The 19,613-nt window shown below is 46.6% G+C and overlaps 3 protein-coding genes across 4 annotated transcripts; 2 read left to right on the top strand and 1 right to left on the bottom strand.

Moving 5' to 3' along the window:
- Window positions 1-21: 21 nt before the first annotated feature.
- Window positions 22-15,965, top strand: LOC131288468 (katanin p60 ATPase-containing subunit A1). The gene is given in 7 exon segments (XM_058317603.1): window positions 22-39; window positions 5,668-5,765; window positions 11,555-11,563; window positions 13,649-13,875; window positions 14,404-15,391; window positions 15,464-15,697; window positions 15,767-15,965. Coding segments are annotated over 7 exon segments (1,773 nt in total).
- LOC131288467 (another transcription unit protein) lies at window positions 1,181-3,460 on the top strand. The gene is made up of 3 exons (XM_058317602.1): window positions 1,181-1,211; window positions 1,276-1,402; window positions 1,476-3,460. The coding sequence occupies exons 1-3, from the start codon at window positions 1,181-1,183 to the stop codon at window positions 3,373-3,375; spliced, it is 2,058 nt and encodes a 685-aa protein (XP_058173585.1). The 3' UTR covers window positions 3,376-3,460.
- Window positions 15,966-17,777: 1,812 nt separating the features above from the next.
- On the bottom strand, window positions 17,778-19,613 carry LOC131287344 (protein jagunal). 2 transcript variants are annotated; one of them, XM_058316385.1, is made up of 3 exons: window positions 19,436-19,613; window positions 18,585-18,963; window positions 17,778-18,275 (listed from the first exon to the last, which is right to left on the bottom strand). In XM_058316385.1, exons 1-3 carry the CDS (start codon window positions 19,522-19,524, stop codon window positions 18,144-18,146), a joined length of 600 nt encoding a protein of 199 aa, XP_058172368.1. In that variant the 5' UTR covers window positions 19,525-19,613; the 3' UTR covers window positions 17,778-18,143. The 2 variants fall into 2 exon arrangements, with proteins under 2 accessions (XP_058172368.1, XP_058172369.1); XM_058316386.1 differs by having other exon boundaries at window positions 18,591-18,963.

The raw sequence follows: 19,613 nt of genomic DNA, 5'->3' as shown, positions 1-19,613 counted from the left end.
CCGAAAGCCTACCACGCTCGGATGCGGCTCGAAGAAGCTGCGTGGGAACGCAGCGACCGGAGGGCTGATCCAACTGCTGGGTCCGACGATAAAGGCATAACAACTGGCTTGTATACCATCCACAGATAATGGCACTGGTCTGCAAGAATGATAATAAAGCAGGACAGATAAGTATCTTATCTCTGTGAATAAAGGGGTTGTTTCGCAATTTTGTTTACGTTCGATTTAGGAGCTTTTTTTGTCCCCTCTTCCGGAATCGTTTCTATCAACGTGAGTCGGCAAAAGCTTACCCATGTTATTGCCCCGAGCCACGAATGCTCGAAATGCGGATGGTGGTAATCCTTCCGCTTGAAGCCTTCCCGCTCGCTGCTATTCGACCCGGTACCGTACTCCTTTTGCGACCCGCTGCCCAGCTGATTAGGCCGGGCAACCTGCAACAAACAGTAGCGCCTTCCATTCGCTCCGTTGTCCTCACCGGCGCCAACATCCTCCTCCGAGAGTTTGTCGGCGCAGAATCGCTCCCCTTGGCCGCAGTTCCAGGTGCGGCGTACCTCTAGTACATTTGCGGTCTTGTCGTACACATCGCGTATACGACGGGAAACATATTTCCACATCGCTTTTCGCACTCACTGCTGCATCGACGGGTAGGGGCCAACTTTACCGCCCGGCCTGGGTCACTGCAAGACCAATGCACTGGTTGCACTAGCGCTCGGATGCAGGAGGATTTTAATCCTCCCAGAGAATTCACTGTTTGATGAGCCAAGCTACAACAAGTTGCTGCGAAGTTTTGCAGCGAATGTTACAATCAAAACAAACTCGTATTTTCGAAGGCCTCGTGTTTTGACAATTCATGCCGTGCGTGAAAGTAGCCCGGCATTGTTACGGCTTTGTCGGAAGGAATTGAATTATTCAAAAAGTATTACCTAAACGATTATGATGTAAAATCAAAGCTTATATTTTTGACTGATAAGGAAAATAAATATTAAATTTTTACTTCAATAATTGAAGCCAACAAAACATTCAAAACCAACGCTAATGACGTAAGTAAAACGTCAGTTTTGGCAGTTCCTATTTGACATAACGAATGTGATTGAAAACAAAACGAGTCGTTTGATGCGGAAAAGTGAAGCGCAGTTCATAACATACATTTTCTTGTGATAAATCTAAATAAAACCATCTAATGGGCCGAAGAACTGAAACAGATGGTTCAGGTTAGTATATTCCGCAGTGTTCTTTAACAGGCGGCATTTAACGTGGTGTACATTCTGTAAGCAGGTTCTGAATCGGGCTCGGGAAGCCGGAGTCGGAGCCACAGCAGAAGCCGAAGCGGTAGTCGTAGCCGTAGCGGAACACCGCAGCTCGCGCCAACACCTGGATTCTCTCTAGAGCATCACGATTCACGGTAATAAGCTTTGACGATACATCTTTTGTCACTTAAAGGGACCTAAACAATCTATTCTGTATTGGTTTTGTAGATCAAATTCACCAAATCAACGCTCACGATCGGGCACACCGGCACCTAACCGAAGTCGATCAAATTCAGCCGGATCGCAAAGGTCCCGGTCCGGATCAAGAGGCTCCGGTGGTCGTTCGCGTTCAGGCAGTCGCTCTCCATCACCGAATGGGCAACAGAAACGAAAAAGTCGTTCTCGAAGCGGTTCTGGTTCACCAGCCGCTTCTCACCGTTCCGGATCCGGTTCGAGGCATTCCCGGTCGCGTTCTGGTTCTCGCTCCGGAAGCGGTCGTTCTCGAAGTGGCACACCTCAAAATCGCTCCCGAAGTGGCACTCCACAGAACCGGTCCGGTAGTGGCACACCGGTAAATCGTTCCCGCAGCGGATCGGCTGCGTCGGGTTCGCCTGCGTCCAACCGGAAATCTCGTTCACGTTCTCGTTCGGCACGGTCTGCATCGGCACGTAGTAGGTCGGGGTCAGCTCAGTCGGACGTGAACGAGAAAAGGAAGCGTGCTGTTTTGAGTGATTCCGAATCCGACGATGGTACCAAGAAGGAAACGAAAAAGAAGAACAAACTTATCGACACCGATTCGGAGGAAGAGGCTGTGCCTGGAAAGGACAAAGGAAAAGACGTGACAGCTGACGCACTGTTTGGTGACGCGGACGATATTAGTTCCGATGAAGCGGGAGGTGGCGGTGATGAATCCGGTCGCGAACGGGATGAACTGGACGACCTGGAGGACGAACAGCGCAAGCAAGAACAGGAAAGAGGTGGTTCCAGGGATCGTTCCAGGAGTCGTAGTCGCAGTCGAAGCCGAAGCCGCGATAGTCGACGTTCGTCGGACGAAGAAGGAAACCGAGATCGCCTTGCACGCTGGGAGGAACCGAAGGAACCGGAACCGGAACCTGAGCCCATTCCAGAGACACGCATCGATGTGGAGATTCCGCGTATCGTGACGGACCTCGGACGGGATATACATTTCGTGAAACTACCGAATTTCTTGTCCGTAGAGACGCGCCCATTCGATGCGGAAACGTACGAGGACGAAATTGACGAAGAAGAAACGCTCGATGAAGAAGGTCGCCAGCGATTGAAGCTGAAGGTGGAAAACACAATCCGCTGGAGGAATAATATTGACAATAAGGGTAATGCACAACGTGAAACAAACGCCCGTTTCGTCAAGTGGTCCGACGGAAGTATGAGCCTACACCTCGGCTCGGAAATCTTCGACGTGTACAAGCAACCACTGCAGGGCGACCATAACCATCTGTTCATCCGCCAGGGAACCGGTCTCCAAGGTCAGTCGGTGTTCCGCACCAAGCTCACCTTCCGGCCACACTCGACCGAATCGTTCACCCATCAAAAGATGCTTATCTCGTTGGCCGATCGATCGCAGAAAACGTCCGGCATTAAGATTCTTACACAGGTCGGATTCGATCCGGATGCGGACCGTAAGCAGAACCTCAAGAAGGAGGAAGAGAAGCTCCGCATGGCAATGCGTGCCAAGCAAACGTCGACCAAACCCAAACGAGGGCGTGACTCGGGGGCGAACACCAGCAATCCGTATCACCACGATGAAGGTTCGGAGGACGAAGGTGGCATCTCGATTGCGGCGATCAAGAACAAGTTCAAGGGCGACAAGGCGAAGGGTGGTGGTAGACAGAACACGGCCATTTATTCCTCGGATGAGGAGGGGTCCGATGTGGAGATGGGACGGCGCAAAAAGAACATCGACAAAAAGAAGGCCCTCAAATCGTTGGCCGATTCGGACGATAGCGATGCTGGGTCGGGTTCGGAACAGTCGCGTGGTACACGTTCCCCGACGCATTCCGGCTCCGGTTCCGGGTCGGAGGGCGAAGCATCGGGCAGTGGAAAGAGTGGTAAGGGTGGCAACCAATCCGACGGTGACAGTGACGAGTAGGATTTTACACATTAGATTGGTGCACCTTGTATAGTTTTACATAATTATCCTTTACATAAATCTAACTCAATAAAGAGACAAAAACAACGTACAACATATAGGGTCCCGGTTTGATAAATACTGTCTTATCACAAGTACAGGATAGTTCATACAATCCTACCAACCATCCAAATGGATCGAATGCCGAACACTCACCAACTCACGATGCGGGGCCTGTGTTACCGTTAACGTCCGGAAATTGTGCTAATGATGGTTTATCGCCATAGTAATCTGTTGATGCACGATAAACATTCTTCACGCGCCAGAAATACGGAATGCGATCGCCAGTTGTTGTTCGCCTTCGCACGAAGAAGCCACACGTTGTCATTCGTGCCGTATCGTTTGAAGTCCAACGAGATGAATCCACGCTCTTTAGAGCATGTGCTTTAGTTACCAAAACCCTTTCAACGGGGGATGCAAATAGTTTAAAGTGTTGAATGTTTGGATGCATTATAATATATTCTTATAGTTTAGCAAGTGTTTCACGGAGAAGACATGTTATTCTCATCGATTCCTTCGTTGCCTGCGCTGTTCGAGAATGCGGCGTCCGATCGGGTGCTGTTTCGGCGGACCAGAATGTGAGTAGTTGCATGCTATTAATTTCACTAGTTAGATAGTTGCTCGTTTCCTTGGAAATACTAGTCATAAAAATTGCGGAAGTAAATCACTAAAATTGATAAACCGTTTCCTAACCTACCCCGATGTCAATGTCGTCCTAATTCCGAATAGGTTAATGGACTACGAAAGTGGGTCAAGTATACGATAGAGACAACCAACGCAACGATGAGCATTAATGCTAATGATTGATTCGCGTTCGGGCAGGTTTAACCCACGGGTTGTGGTAGGATTGTATCCAATTTGGAGGATTGTTTTTTTTGTGAATAGAAGAAACCCATTCTAAAATTGTAACTCAATTTCAAGGGTGTTTTGGGGAGAATATTTTACTGTTTGAATTAAACGATCAAATAAGCATACTCTAACGTTAACATAACCAGCATACCAACGAAAGGATGCGTCAAAGGTGCATAACAACTTTGAAAAATGCAACAGACTACGGTCGAAGAATGCTTCCACGTAAACGGTTAGCATGGCTTCCGGTGTAGCACATGCTCGCTTCCTGTACATAAACTACCTGGCCACATAAACCGAACGACCCGAAGGAAATGAATGCAACGTTTGGTATGCAATCTACCCATCGGTGCATCGAATACCTTACATATGGCTCACGGTGTGTGCATCGAAACGTCCACTGACCCTCGCTGTGGCCATCCTTCAGTCAGTCGGTTCCTGGTGTTGGGAATCTGCGCATGTCCTTGCATGTTCTCGCAAGTGTCAACGTGCTTCGCCGCCTTGCGAAGTCTGGCATCTGTGGCGACGGCGTGTGACGTATCCCTCAAAAGGGATGTGATGTTCCTGGTTTTCCGGCTCCATCGTCTGTCTGTCTGCCTTCGGGGTGGAGGCTGTCTCGACCATCTTTTCCGTCTTTTATCGTCCGTCAAACGTCAAAGTGGCCGTGTCGGTGTTTTATCCGGACTTTGTTTATCAGCACACAGCATCCGGAAAGAGCTCTACCACCGTGGTTTGAGAGAAGTTTCACGAGGCCGAACTATTGGCCAGATTGCGGGCAGCAATTTAGTCGAATCACAAGTGACCGCTGTGTAAATATCGTTGGGGGCGTCATTGTCGTCTTTTGCGTTGCCTTTCGTTTCGTGTCTGTTGCTTCGTCCATGCCGTAACGTAGTATCTGGTGCTAGGAGTTTTATTTCCATTGCTTTAATTGGAAATAATGCAAATGAGGCTGTGCGACTTGGTGAACAAAGTGCGCTCCGTTTTGGAGTTTGGAAAGATCTTCTTTGTTGTACAACTATTGCACTGATACCCGCTCTTGCATCTGCGTAGCTAAACGTCTATTAGATTGGCAAGTGCATCTTATATCTGTGGCTTACAAATTACGGAAATCCTCACACTTACCGTTAGAAGTGTTTGATATAAAACATATTGCTCAGCTTTAACGCCTTTGTACAACAAGCTGATTTTCAACCATAAACCATAAGGAAGGGGAAAAAGGTCCTCAGTGCCAAAGGAAAACGGACCATCTTTTAGTCTCGCCATTCCTCTGCCACGCGCCGTCGGGCTAGCTTGTTTTGGTCCATGTATTGAACGGTTTTCTTATCGATCGGCCAAGGAAGAGCAACAGACAATCACCACAAGCGGCCTACACTCAAAGCAGGAAGCGGGATGCGACGGGACGAGACATACCGGCGGATCACGCGCGAAAAGGTGGTGGTAAGGGGCAACACCACCATCCGGACGCTGGATTCAACAGTTTCCTTTCTGCCCATCGTCGAATCGTGAGTATCTGAGGACTCGGATGTCTAACGCCGGGATCAACTCTCATCTGGGAAATGTAGGCAAGTGGAAATAGAATTATTTATCACTTTGCGATGTAACGGAACGCAACACTCTTGGGATTGGCCAGCCGAACTGAGTTCCGAGTTCCGAGCGCTATGGCTATGAATGTTGTATTTTACTGGTCGATTGAATGGTCATTTTGAAGAGGGCATCAAGGTATAAGGGAAAGCATGATACAGCAAGATAACATTTCACAAACTGAGATAAACCAGTTTTATTTAAGGCATAATTCCTAATTAATTTTAGTTTAAAAAAAAGTCATACTGCATTTTGAATTCCTATTTAACATTTGAAAGTTCATTGAGGACAGCAGTAAATTTTTCGAAAAAGCTTAACAACATCTCTTAAATTGATTATTGCTTTTTTTCTAACAATTGATTGAAATGATTATCAAAACATGAAATGCATGAAGAAATAAAGAGACAAAAAACAAATTTCCTTTCTTGTAATGGTGCTGAAAGTTTTGAGTTACCTTTCATCAGTTTTAGATAATAAAAAGTTTTTGCAAACAACTTCATAATAATAACTATTAAAACAACTTCACTTCAATAAAACATAAATAACACAGTAGTTAATATGTTTAAAACTGGTTTCAATTCCGTAAATGTATAAGATTATACATCCACCCTTAAGATATTTTGACTTAGTCTCAAAATAACTCATTTTTGAGAATAGTCAAGTATCGAACATAATTGGCGCTGGGATGACCTCTTTTCCTCGAAAAAAAAGGCGCAATAAGGACAGCATGACCGAAATTGTAACCGTGTACCGTGTCGATGGTTAGCGTTAACCGTATTAACTCATCAAAACTCATAAATCCAAAGTCACTAGGGAAATACTCGCCACGCTCTACATTCTTCCGAGGTGTTCCAGTTCTCCATTCGAGCCATTCCGTTGCAAAAGGTCCGAGCTAGTAATCGATACGGTTGGTCCGGTTTAGGGCACTGCTTTAGATTTCTTTCTTCGCTCCCCCCAGGTGCTTTCTTTAAGGATACTAATAAGCGGCTACCATGAAGGTGGATTTGTAGACCTCATGGGGACGTCTAAAATGTACGCACTATGGCGAGTTAAGCCACCAGCCAGAAAGAAGGGGCCACTGTATCGACAGCACCAGAAACGAACCCTTAAAGGACCCTAACACCCCTCCGTCTATATACACACACAATGGAGTTCATTAGGTTTTTCAATGTTGGTGTATCTAAATGCGCCACCCAAAAGGTCCGTTAATTCGTTGGTAACTTCTTGTGCCGGCTCGGTGTAGTCGTGACCAAAGTATTCGTCTGAAAACACCATTCTATCGCTTCTTTTTTTCCCTCCCCCCACTTCTGGGCTTTATTTTTTCCAACCCCCTAACACGTTCGAGGTGGCGTTTGCACGCGACTCTGGAGGAGTTGGTCAGTTGAAGACGGAGGCGAGTGTATTTGTAAGAAAGCCCGAACCCCTCCCCAAGTCACTCGCGAAGGAAACGAAAGGGTCCTTCCAATACCCGTGGGTCCAATTCGGGGTTCTACTGAAACGCTTACTCCTTCGGTGTCTGCTGGACTTCCATGTGGTAAATAATGTCGCACATATCGTTCTCTGCCTTTACCCTCGCGCTCTCCCCAGAAAAGGACCTCTATGCCGCGTGAGGGGTGGGTTGCGTGTGGTTCAACTCAGTTAGCGGGTGGATGGGTGGTTCGGTGTGACTCCTCCACCTCCTCCTTCCACCTGCCTTTTGGTATCGGAAGTCATTTCCTCGCTTGGATTCTTTTTTTCTTGCCTCGTGCCGACTGGTCAGCGAACGTTTGCGGTCAAGTCGAGTTTTTCCAGCTCAGTCGGTGTTGGGACGTGCTCGGGTTTAGTTCGCGATGTTCGCGTTGCCATACCGGTCGGCAGCGGTCGTTCGTGTCCACCGTTGGCGTTCAGTGGCCTCTGGTGATTGATTTTTACCGTCAGTGTGTCAGTCCAGTGAACTTAGTTGGTGGTTTTTTCCATTTTCTTTCTGACAAGAAACCATCGCTATAGCGTGTTGGTCCAGGAAAAAAGTTAAGTGTTAGAGGAAACAAACTTTCCTACCGGGTATCGTTCGATCGCACCTTCCGGGGGGAAAACCCTATCGGGATTGCAATTGTCCACTCGCTGGTGGAAGTTTCTTGTCGCGGAACCCATCGCCGGATGCTGGTACAGTACGGGGCCGCCGGACCGCGCAACGGTGGAAGCAACGTGATGAGCGAGTACCATCACGGTTACCACCATCACCCCCACCAGCCGTCGCACCACCACGGCTACGCCCCGCCGCAGCCGTACGAGGCGGCTGGCCACGGCGCCACCGGTAATAATCTGCGCGACCCGTACGGTCCCCGGGTGGCCCCGATCGGTGGCCAGGGTGGCGGCACAAACCACAATCCTTCTAACGCAAGCACGTACAAAATGTCTCGTAACGTTTCCAACTCGCACCCGGCCCTGGAACGGTCCGACGTCCACGTGGAATACGAAGTCGCCGTCCCGATCCACAGCATCGAGTCGATCCGCCACACGCCGTACCATTCGCTATGGAATCTACACGAGTGGTAAGCGAGGCTGCAAGAGGGTGGAACCCGGTTAAAGGGTTGAGAGTCCTCAATTTAGTCCTCATAGAATCAATTCAGTAGTCTGTATATTTTTAGCTAGGAGTTCAAAGGCATGATCTCGTCTATAAGTTACTGACTTAACATGTCAAAACTTGGTTCGAACAAAACAAACGGTTTGTTTAAAAGCAAACTTCTTAAGACACTTTTGTAGATTGGTTGTAATCCACTCTCTATCAGTATGTTTAATTTAATTTCTTGTATGTTTAATTTAACTAATGATTTGTTTAAAGTATTAAACCAACTTTTTATAATTAAAGTTGATTAAAACTTGTCAGAAAATTGGATTTTTCGGTAGTGAATATTCATTGGACCATTGCAATCCAATCGATAAAAACTAACGACCAAAACTCGGCACCCGTCGTCGCGTACATTTTTCGTTAATCGTCCTCGTGCTGCCACTATGTTAAGGCCAGTGTGGGAATTTGTATATAATCTGTCAGCACTTTTACAGCGTCAGGGCTTCCCTCGCCGCCAGGGAAAAACCAACCACTGCACGGTGGGGAATGGGGTTGTTTTTTAGTTCCAACATTTAGGGTCCTTGCCGAAAGGAGCCGGACCCAATCCGACGATGATCGCCATGATTGTGCCACCGGATTTGACATGTTGTTTGTGTATGTGTGCTAGTGGACAGGCAGTTCGGTGTGCGTGTTACCCGGTGGTCAAGGTACATAGGCCATCAGCCGACCAAAACCGTCCGCGAAGTCACTGTCCGGCAGGGGAAACTCCCGTGCGCGGTCGATGGTAAAGGTACGATGAACCCTTCGTGTGGTCGCGGGAAACTTTCCTTGTTGTTGCCGGTGGGAAATTGAATTTTTCCAAGCACGGAAAAGGTTCGCACCGGCGTTTTGGCGGATGTACCGAGCGATGTAATCTTTGTCCGATGGAATCGGGCGGTAGAGAACGTCAAACAACGCACTGCAACAGGGTCGTGGGGCAATTAACGATGTTGGAGGTATCACAACAACCGGTGGGGAAAATGGTCGGTAATCGAAAGTCGCCATTGTGCCGGTCTCTGCTATGTACCGGCCTGAAATGAAACATTCTATTTTTGCTGCAATCTGGTGCCGCTGAGCAAACGGATTTGGGCGGGGTCATTGTTTGTCCATCATCCATTTTATGGTGTTTTTATTTAATCTTTCTAAAATTGAGTGTTTGTAGAAAATGTAAAACACACGAGATTAAATTAATATTTTGGAAAAAGGAGGGCGTTTTCCCTTGTTAAATGACTAACAGTTCTGGTTAGAGAACGCTTTTTATTTGACAAAAATTCGGTCCCAATTTGTGGCAATATTTGTGCTTCGGTTCCACCTGACGGCGTTTGTGACTCAATTTTTTAAACGGATCATTCGATTCCATTCATGTAAGCAAATAGAAGATTCGCCAACGAACGATGTTTGAAATGGTTGACCTAATTTTTTCACCCATGCTTCAAAACGAAGAAGTTTAATGTACTTCCACCATGGTTGAAAACTTTTCCAAAGGTATTCTGGTTCGCTGAAGAGCCCAAAGTAATTGCCTTCCTGGTGTAGTAAATTGTATTCCATCATTCCCCCAGTGTTCATGGAATAATAAAAAAAATCCTCCCTTAGCGCGTTGGAAAGAAATTTGTCTTCCAACCAGTTCCGCGATTTCCGGCAGGAAGTCGTTGTCCCAGTTGAGCTCGGGACTACTCCCGCAGGGTTTCAACGGACTCCAACATACACACACACACATGCTCTTGATAGAAACGTGGGTTTACCGCCACAAGTCAGGCCACGTGGCGGAGGCCTACAGACGTGGTAAATAATTGATCAGCGGAAAGGGGAGGGAAAAATTAAACTTCCCTTGCGATGGGCCGAACACCAACACAAACACACTCCCCTGTTGGTCCTTAGGGGATGTGGGTTCGTTGAACTTTTCGCACCACACTACTGTGATAGACCGTTCAGCAGGTGGAAAACGTTACACATGCACTTGTCTCTCTTGTTGATCGAAAAGGGGTGGAAAAAGGGGAGAAAATGGTAGCACGGGTGGGAGTAGATTGAGCGAATTCTGTTGCTGCACATTCCTTGCAGTCGTGTGCATTCCATCGAACACAGGCTGTTGTACGAATGGACGACAGCAGTAAAGGATCACCGGTATCGGGATGGTCGTAAATCAATCCTGTAAATCGAAACGTTACACGGTGGAAACCGACCTGCAATGTAAACGTTGCCTTAATTGATATAAATTGCTTTTTCTTTGCTGGCTGAAATTGTCCACGTCTGGTCATCTCTCATGTTTTGCTTGGGATCACTGAACTTTGATGGTAAATAACCAGTAAAATATATTGTTTTGCGTCCCTCAGGCAATCTAGCTTCAGATTATTTTCTTCTGCTTATGGAATAGGTTTTGAATGTATTTTTTATCAAAATTTCGCCTTTACTATGTTTTCCATCACTCTGTTTCTGCATGGTTTTTCGAAAGATGAATTAAATATCTTATTTTGAAAATCCGTACGTTGATTCCTAATAAGTATAATTAAAAGTGTCACCATGAAATAACATCCTCAATGTCGAAAATGTAATTTGGACTACATGACCGTTTCGATAAACATTCATAACAAAAATTACCCTGAGGCCCTTGGCCAAATTATAACCAACCCTCTGCCTTCGAATTGTTGAAGCCAGGAAACCGGAAATGAGTTCACCACGAAAGGACATGATTTGCTTAAAAGAATGTGCTTCATAAGAAAAGGTCACCCAATGCTGACCTTGTAAGTTTTATTTTAGTTTCATTACACACACTTTTCACACTTTACAAAACTCCAATTCCATTCCAAAGTTCAGAAACCTCCGGCAAAGCCAAAGTTGTATCGTTAACACGCAAAGTGCTTTGTAACTCAAATGCTTAGAAATATAAATCTGATTATCATCGATCATTTTCCCGCTGATTATCAGGCTAGCTATCGCCATCATGTCGGTGCCCTTGAAACAACTACAAGTGGTAGAAGGTACCCAAAAAGTGGGTAGATTACACCATTTTTGTTTTTAACGATACTGCGTGCCCAAGGTCTCTTTATCAGTTAAACAGCAGGAGCAACACCAGCGTTTCGGGCCGTGGGTTCTTTCGGAAGAACCACTACCTTGACATCGTTGAAGCGCTGGGAAGTGTTTCGGTAGGGGTTGGTCCGTTGTTCCGGTGTGCTCCAAAGGACGGTAATTATATTTCCACACACATCCTGCTGCCGTCAGAGGCGGTATTCTTAGTTCAACGGAGGTTCAAAATAGGCGCTGCACGCAAACGACTACCGAGTCGGGATGGTTCAGCGAGTTCCCGCTGGTAAACCTTAGTACACTTTTGGTACCTTTTTTTCTGGTCCATTATGAGCAGCTGAAGGTCTTTGGAAGCTCGTGATATGACGAGGGTACGGACTTGGCTATCGTTGGAAGTTGAACTCCGGCCAAGCGATTAATCATAGGAAACAATCTTGGAACAGTCGAGGTGGACAAGGAACGGAGAAAAATTTCCAATATGATGGGAAAACTTCCCGTAACGTAGTTCTTTCTTCTCACGAAATGCACACTGGACGTGCAAACTACATGAAGTACTCAAAGCAATCGTGTGAGAAATTCCTGCCGGAATGGCGTGAAATGGTTTATTTTGTAGTAATCGTGGGACCTCAAAATGACCAGCAAGGCATTCGTATGCACCTTCGGGCAACACCACCAGTGCATATGAGGTCCTGTAGAGATCTCTATCGGGCATTCGCTGACCCGGACCTCGCCAAGGTCTTTGAACTGCGGGCAACATTAGTCAACCGCAGGACCTCCACCAGGTGGCCAATGGCGTATGTCAAGTGTGTGCAAGTGTTCCCTAGTTCCACCGACCTCTGAGTTACACCTTTGTGTAAGTAGGTCACCGTCGGACGCAGTGCATTTTAGTTTAATATCGCGGCCAAGAAGACGAAAGTAATTGATGGCGGAACGGATTAGTCACATTTTCTACACGGGTTTTCCACCCTCTGCAGGGAGTATGAGAGGCAAAAGGAATGTTTGTGCCACAGTGCGATATTAAATGTTTTCTTTCTTCACCACAATAAACCGCACGGCCGCTATGTTTGAGGAAATGCAGATTAATATCCTTGCCGATGGAGCCTTGCAAACACATTATGGAAAGGACAAATTGTAAAGCAGAACGACTTATTCATACTATTGGTACTTGAATTCTTTTTCTTTCTTATTTAGTTGATAACGGTATGGGGTTTGTTGGCATGTTTTAGATTAAGTTTCGTGCGATCTATTCAATGGGTTATTTTGTTACACTTAAGTATGAACTCAAATTTTACTTGAATCAATTGAAGATTAACTTTGAATTGAATCGACGATTATAGTGTGAACATATCTTTTGAATGGGTTTTATATTGTTTTTGACTTATGGTTAATTAGCTGATTTTGAGTAACAGATTGAAGTGGATTGACATCAAAATTAAGGTGAAATTTATTTCTATCCCGTAAATTGTATTGACTTTAGTTTCATCCTTATTTCTCTTATTTATCACCCTTATCGATTCTAGTAGTACAATCAATACTCTAAAACTTATTACCATCGCTATCGCCATTAAATAACATTAGTTATCAGATGCCTTAATAATCAACAAAATCTACATCAATCCTTTTTATATGTTAGCAAACTTTTCTTGGGTGCTGAATAAAAGTAAAATTTAAAAAAAAAACCCCACGCGAAATACTAAACGTAATCTGACAGATTTTAAATTAAGAAATAGGAAAAAACAGTAAAGCGCGTACCACTCCTTTGGGAGGTAATAATCCTGGATGAAACAGACACGAGAGAAAACACGATCATATTCAAATATTATTGGGTACTTCGACCGCAAATTGAAAGGAAACAATAGTTAGATATAAATGCTTTGTGCCTTGAAGATTGGGCCACCACCAATCTTAGATTACACCCGTTCTATTCTTCAGTTTCTGAGAAGTAGCACGACATGCTGCTTGCATTGGACGATTTTATGATGGTAGTTCTCTTAATCCGGTCCGAGCAGTAACAAGCTGACCCCGTTTTAGGCGACTCACCACTCTCCATTCTACTAACCTACATTTTATTCCACCGAACGCAAAAGTTTCGCGTTCCGAGCTGATTAGATGGTCTCAATTTGAACACTAATATTGTCCTTTTCATCGTTGTGTTTTTGTTCTATTTTCTGCTCGCTTCTATTTTTTCCCTTCCCACAGCTCTGCCCCGTCCACGTCCGGCTTCCAGCATATGGCCCGCATGATGGACACATTGATCCTGGATAATTTGGCACCGTTCGCGTTCACGAAAATCACAACCACGCACCGCCCGACCCGGATCAGTGGTGGGGCGGGCAGCGGAGGAGGTAGCGGCAGCGGTAGTGGTAGCGGTGGTGGAGGCGGAGGGAATGGGAGTGGCGGCGGAGTGGGAAGTGGTGGCAGCGGCGGTGGACTCATTGACGCCCGGGTGGGTCCCCTCGGGGGGCTGGGCCAGGACGGGATACTGCGGGCGGGACCGGGAGGAGGGCACGGCGGAGTGAAGAAGGCAACGAGCACGAGCAACGTGAGCAATCTGGTCGGGGCCGGCACGGTCAGCACCTCGACGATCCGCGTCAACCTGCAGAAGAACAAAATACCGACACAAGGTCAGTGCGGACCGCTACACGGTATGAGGTTCCTCATTTTCCTTGACGAGGGCGGGGGTGCCACACGGGGGTGAAAGTGGAACACTACTTCGCTGCTGGTGTGGTCCGTGGAACACAAATGTGGCACAACCGTGGCTAGACTAGGCAAGGGATTGAGGATTTAATGAGACGGTGACATACTTGCGTGCGATTGTAAGAAGCTGGATCGGTCTAGGTCCGGTCTACTTTCGGAAGGGTCCAATCGCGGATGCCAATCATTAACCTCAATCGCTCGCGGTTTACCGGAATGCCGCTGCGTGCCGCGTCCTGCCGTATCGGAACTTGATTGAGCTATCAAAGAGGCACACTAACTTGGCCTGTATTTTCCATCCTGACACATTGCAGAGGTTCACCCCAACCCACGGCATGCGAACCTGGCCGCGAACGCATCCTCACCCCCGACGGCGACGGATTCTCGCTGGATCTCCTCACTCCGACGGCGCGATCCGGAGCTTCAACCGACACTGCCCTCGATCAATCACTCCAATCACCATAGTACCTCATCGCTGACGCAACAGAACAGCATCGGCTACACGAGCTCCTCCAACACACCCAACACGGACCGGCGAAGCAGCCGCACCAGCGGCCAAAAGTCGTCCCTCCGCAAGAGCCGCTCGGTCGAGCGTATCCGGGCGCGCAAGTTGGCCACCTCGAAGATCAAGGAGCGCCCGAAGAAGTCTTCCTCGGAGGAAGGTGGCGGCTCGGACGACCAAGAGGTGACCTCGGTCGAGGAGAACTCGCCGCAGCAGCAACATTCGCCGGTGAAGCGGGTGGACAAGTCGAAGTCGATGTTCAACGGAATCGGCTACGAGCCGCACCTGATCGATACGCTCGAGAAGGACATGCTGCAGAAGAACCCGAACGTTCAGTGGAACGATGTGGCCGGGTTGAACGAAGCGAAGGCGATACTGCAGGAAGCGGTCGTACTGCCGGTGATCCTGCCGGACTTTTTCCGTGGCATCCGACGCCCGTGGAAGGGCGTGCTTATGGTGGGCCCACCAGGTACCGGGAAGACGATGCTGGCGAAGGCAGTAGCGACCGAGTGTGGTACGACTTTCTTCAACGTTTCGTCCAGCACGCTCACCTCGAAGTACCGGGGCGAGAGTGAGAAGCTGGTGAGGCTGTTGTTCGAGATGGCCCGCTTCTATGCGCCCAGTACGATCTTTATCGATGAGATCGACTCACTGTGTGCCTGTCGGGGCAGCGACTCCGAGCACGAGGCCAGCCGACGCTTCAAGGCAGAGCTGTTGATACAAATGGATGGTCTTAATGCGGCCAAGTAAGTTGGCTAGTAAACTAACCGTGATCAAATATCACTTCTAACAATATTCAATTTTGTCTTGGTTTTTAGTGATGATAAAGTCATCATGGTGCTGGCGGCCACCAACCATCCCTGGGACATTGACGAAGCCTTCCGGAGGCGGTTCGAAAAGCGCGTCTACATTGGTCTTCCGAACGACAACACGCGCAAGGCGCTGCTAGAACTCTGCCTGAAGGGGGTAAACATATCGCCCGATCTCAACACGGACACCATTACGGAGCAACTCAGCGGCTACACCGGCTCGGACATAGCCAACGTTTGTCGGTGAGTTGCGTGGCTCAAAAATGATGTATCCAACGAATGCCTTCATCACATGTTTCTTTCTCACCACAGCGACGCAGCAATGATGGCCATGCGGCGACACATCAACGGTCTTACCCCGTCGGAGATTAAGATGATACGCCGGGAGGAGGTCGATCTACCCGTTACTGCTCAGGACTTCCAGGACGCGATGGTGAAGACGCGCAAATCGGTTTCGGCGAACGATGTTGCTCGCTACGAAACGTGGATGGACGAGTACGGTTCGTGCTAATGAGCCTACGATCCTACGATCCCGAAAAAACAAGCACGGTGTATGCTCAAAGTTCTCAGCCGCATGCCAGCAGCATTGAGCAGCATTAGATAAGCAATTCCCGATACACTATTAATCAATAGAATATGGCAGATATTTTGTACGATAAAATGGAACCGCATCGAACGGTTTGGTTCTTGGCTTTTTCAGGACGAAAGAAGGATTTTTCATCCAATCCAATCAGAATGTTTTTTTCTTGTGTTAAATAGAATTTCGTTGCTTTATCCCAACGTTCGATGTTATTCGAAGTGAGTTTTGACCTTTTCATATAATTATAGACCAATAAAGATGTATGTTAATCACCATTCGGAGTTTTAAATTATTTTATCATACCATATTAACAGCTTCAGCGGTTCAACAGTTCCGTTGAAGCAGTAAAAAATGTACTTTTTTATCTCTTGAAAGATCAGTCATTTTCACGTCAATCATTGTAGAAAAGTTCTACATATGGATCATTATTTATACTTCCTTTTCTCGGGTTTCTAACATTCCAAGTCAAGTTTTTACCACAACATCGTGCTTGAATTTCTACTAATAATAAACAACAGTTTAAATAAACCATTTTATTTAAATCTCTTAAGCACAGTTCATTCGTCTCTACAAACGTCATAAGAACAGTTTTCAGTAAATTTTCTCGATTTTCCATTTACTATAAATAAGTCATCTTAACAGTTTCAAAACCCTGTGTACTTCTCTCACCACTCCTTATTTTCTTCTCTCTGTTCACGCTACTGTTAATCGATTAACATTTTTTCGTTTTCTATCACGCATTAATAAAGAAAGAAAAACCTAAACATAAAACAAGGTAACGAAAAGCTAAGACTATTCGTCTCCTTTGTCGCCCGACCGGAAATTATCGTAGTCATTTTTAGTGTAACACTACCGCAACGATAGCTACCGAAAAAAAGTGAAGAGGAACAGGACGATCTTGGTTGTATACACGGATCATATCGGTCACTTCCACTTCTTCGTTCGCGTAATTCACAGGAGATGATGCTGGTATCTTCCTTGGGGTAGGTATCAGGCTGGGAGGTTGATGATGTTCTAAATTTTCCCATCATGGCAGTATTGTAACACGAATGTAACTGATGGTTGAACATAACTGAAATGAACCCAATCTTGCTTTGTTCGACATTGCGTTCTTCCTTATTCCGTTAAAGGACGACTCCATCTCAAAGTGGTTCCATGGGTAGAAATTTAGGTTCATCTTTTGAACAACGATAAGGGTTTCCTATTAACCCGGGTATTGATAAGTTTACGCAGAAAAACGTTGCACACCAATAAGTTTCTCAATTCTGCACTAAAAAGCGTGTTTTTGTGTCCTGTATGTTTGTTGTTAAATATCACTGTATGCTGTCTTTTGACTACTTTTAGTAACAAGAGTATGTGTGTGGGTGGGTGGCAAGTTAAGTGTTAATATTGTCCAACTATAATATACCCAAGTACATCCGCTATGTTTACAATCGACCTTAGAGGCAGTAAAAAGCGAAGCAAATAAGAAACCAAATAAGGCAGCGTTTACCTGCATTTCCTACTTAAACTCCTACTAAACATCTCAATAATCGTTCGATAGCCATTACGCGTACATTTTTAGCTTTGCAAATATCGTTTAGGCATGGGTGAATTGGGCGAGGATGGAACCGTTTCTACGTCGTCAAGGTAAACATACAATCGGATCGGCAATAGTGCACGTACGGTCGCTTCATGCATGGTTTTCGTCGCAACAGAAATGGTTTCTAGCCAGCAGCATGCTAAGGGTTTCTAGTCATGGTGAGGGATAATATTAAAGAAAAAGGTCGTTTCAACAAGGAACAAAAAACACGTCTAAAATTTACATCGACTGTTCAACAACTCGTTCCATTGCATACTAAGTATATTGTCTTTGTCGAAAAAAGGGTTTCAGTGGAGCGTTTCGTTACCCAGCGCAACACGTCCTTGTTGCGTTGAGCAGCACCTTTTTGTTGAGCGTAGTGTGCCGTGTAGAATGATGTTTGTTGGATGAATTATTTTCTGTTCGTATGTGTTGCGTACGGTAGACGTTCGGCTGGTTCTGTGGTTCGTTACATTGTGCACCCGGTTCCGTGTGCATCTTTGAGCAGATTTGCTGTAGCTCCGTTCTGGCACCCACATCTTTCCATCTTATTGGCCTTTCTTGAGCGCGCCACGCGCTCTCCAGGCTTTGATCAGATTCCAGGCAAAGAACAGCGAGAAAAAGTGCACCTGGAAGGCCATCAGCACGAAACCGTACCACAGCAGTCCATACGGATAGCCCTACGGAAAAGAAAGTCACAAAACAAACGATCGTCACGTGAGGGTGAGTGAGTATGGTGCATGGAAAATCCACCCCAAGTGTACGGTAAGTAACCAAAGGCAAATTAAAATGTGTACGGTTAAGTTGGAGGGAAGTGAAACATGCGTGCGATTATTAGTTAACCAAACGGGTGTCCGATGCACCGGAAAGGCACAAACGCACACGCAAAACGGTGATAGAGAAGAAAGAAATGGAAAGAAGGAAAAAGGGAAAATAAGTTGAGATTTGCTCCACCAGGGGGGTGTAGATTGATGCCAATCGGTACTAACAATTACCTGCCAGACGAAAATATCAGTATCATCTAGTTCGGTACCTTCTTCCAGGCTGAGATACTCGAGGACGTCGTTCAAGTAGTAAAAGATGCAGTACAGCAGCGGGACGAACGCAACCGTACTGATACCCACCATGTACTTTTTCATATCGTTGATCCGGTTGCCGCGGGCGGCGGCCAGCCCAATGAAGGACAAAAACACGGACAGGCACCAGAAGTACTCCCACCAGAGCGGCGGGGGTATCTGGAGTTCCTCAATTTCCAGGATGAAAATGTCCAGTTTGTCCAGGATGTCTGCGGACAGTTTGACTAGCATCACGAAGAACAGCAAGTAGTGGAAGAAAATGCAGTATTTTAACCGGGATTTGTTCAGTGCGCTAAAATGAAAAGTAAAAACAATTATCGGTTAGTGTCGGTTAGCCAGGGATTACCGCACACGAAAACGTGGTGCACCGAGTTCCGGTTCTCCAGAATACCCGCTCTTCGCGCCTGATCTTTCAAACCAAAGTGACGTTTGGGGAATCACAACAAACAACACCACGTCACTGAGGCACGGAAAGCACCGCCAGCTTTTCCTCAAACGCTCGATCACTTCCGCGTACTCCATGCCGGCCCGTGCCCGATTGCACGTCTATTTTTAACAATGAAGCAAAATTCTATCACACCACTAGAGGCAAAAATAATTGGTTGCTTTAAACTGCCAACGCAACACAGTGAGTCAAACCGTCCGAATGTGATGTCCGGTCGCTCTTCGTACTCGATGCCTAGGGAAACGTTTTTCCATGGGGTTTCATGCGTTTTCCACAGGTCACTTTAAATAACCCTAACCCCTGCGGACATAATTAGCACCTGATTTGGTAGTGAGCTGCCACGCGTTGTCTATGCTCGAAGTCGGCACCGTCGGTGCCAAGGATCATTGGACCGCCACGGGAAGCCATCGTGTGCGGAGGATGTTATGTCGTCGGTCTAGCAGTGTCCTGAAACGGGTCGGATTGTAGCGGCGCTCGGAGAAAGCAAGGGAAATTTC

Source organism: Anopheles ziemanni, chromosome 3 (assembly GCF_943734765.1).
Source record: "Anopheles ziemanni chromosome 3, idAnoZiCoDA_A2_x.2, whole genome shotgun sequence".
NCBI classification, from domain to species: Eukaryota; Metazoa; Arthropoda; class Insecta; order Diptera; family Culicidae; genus Anopheles; species Anopheles ziemanni.
The sequence above is the reverse complement of the archived record's forward strand: the minus strand, read 5'-3'. Positions and strand labels throughout refer to the sequence as shown.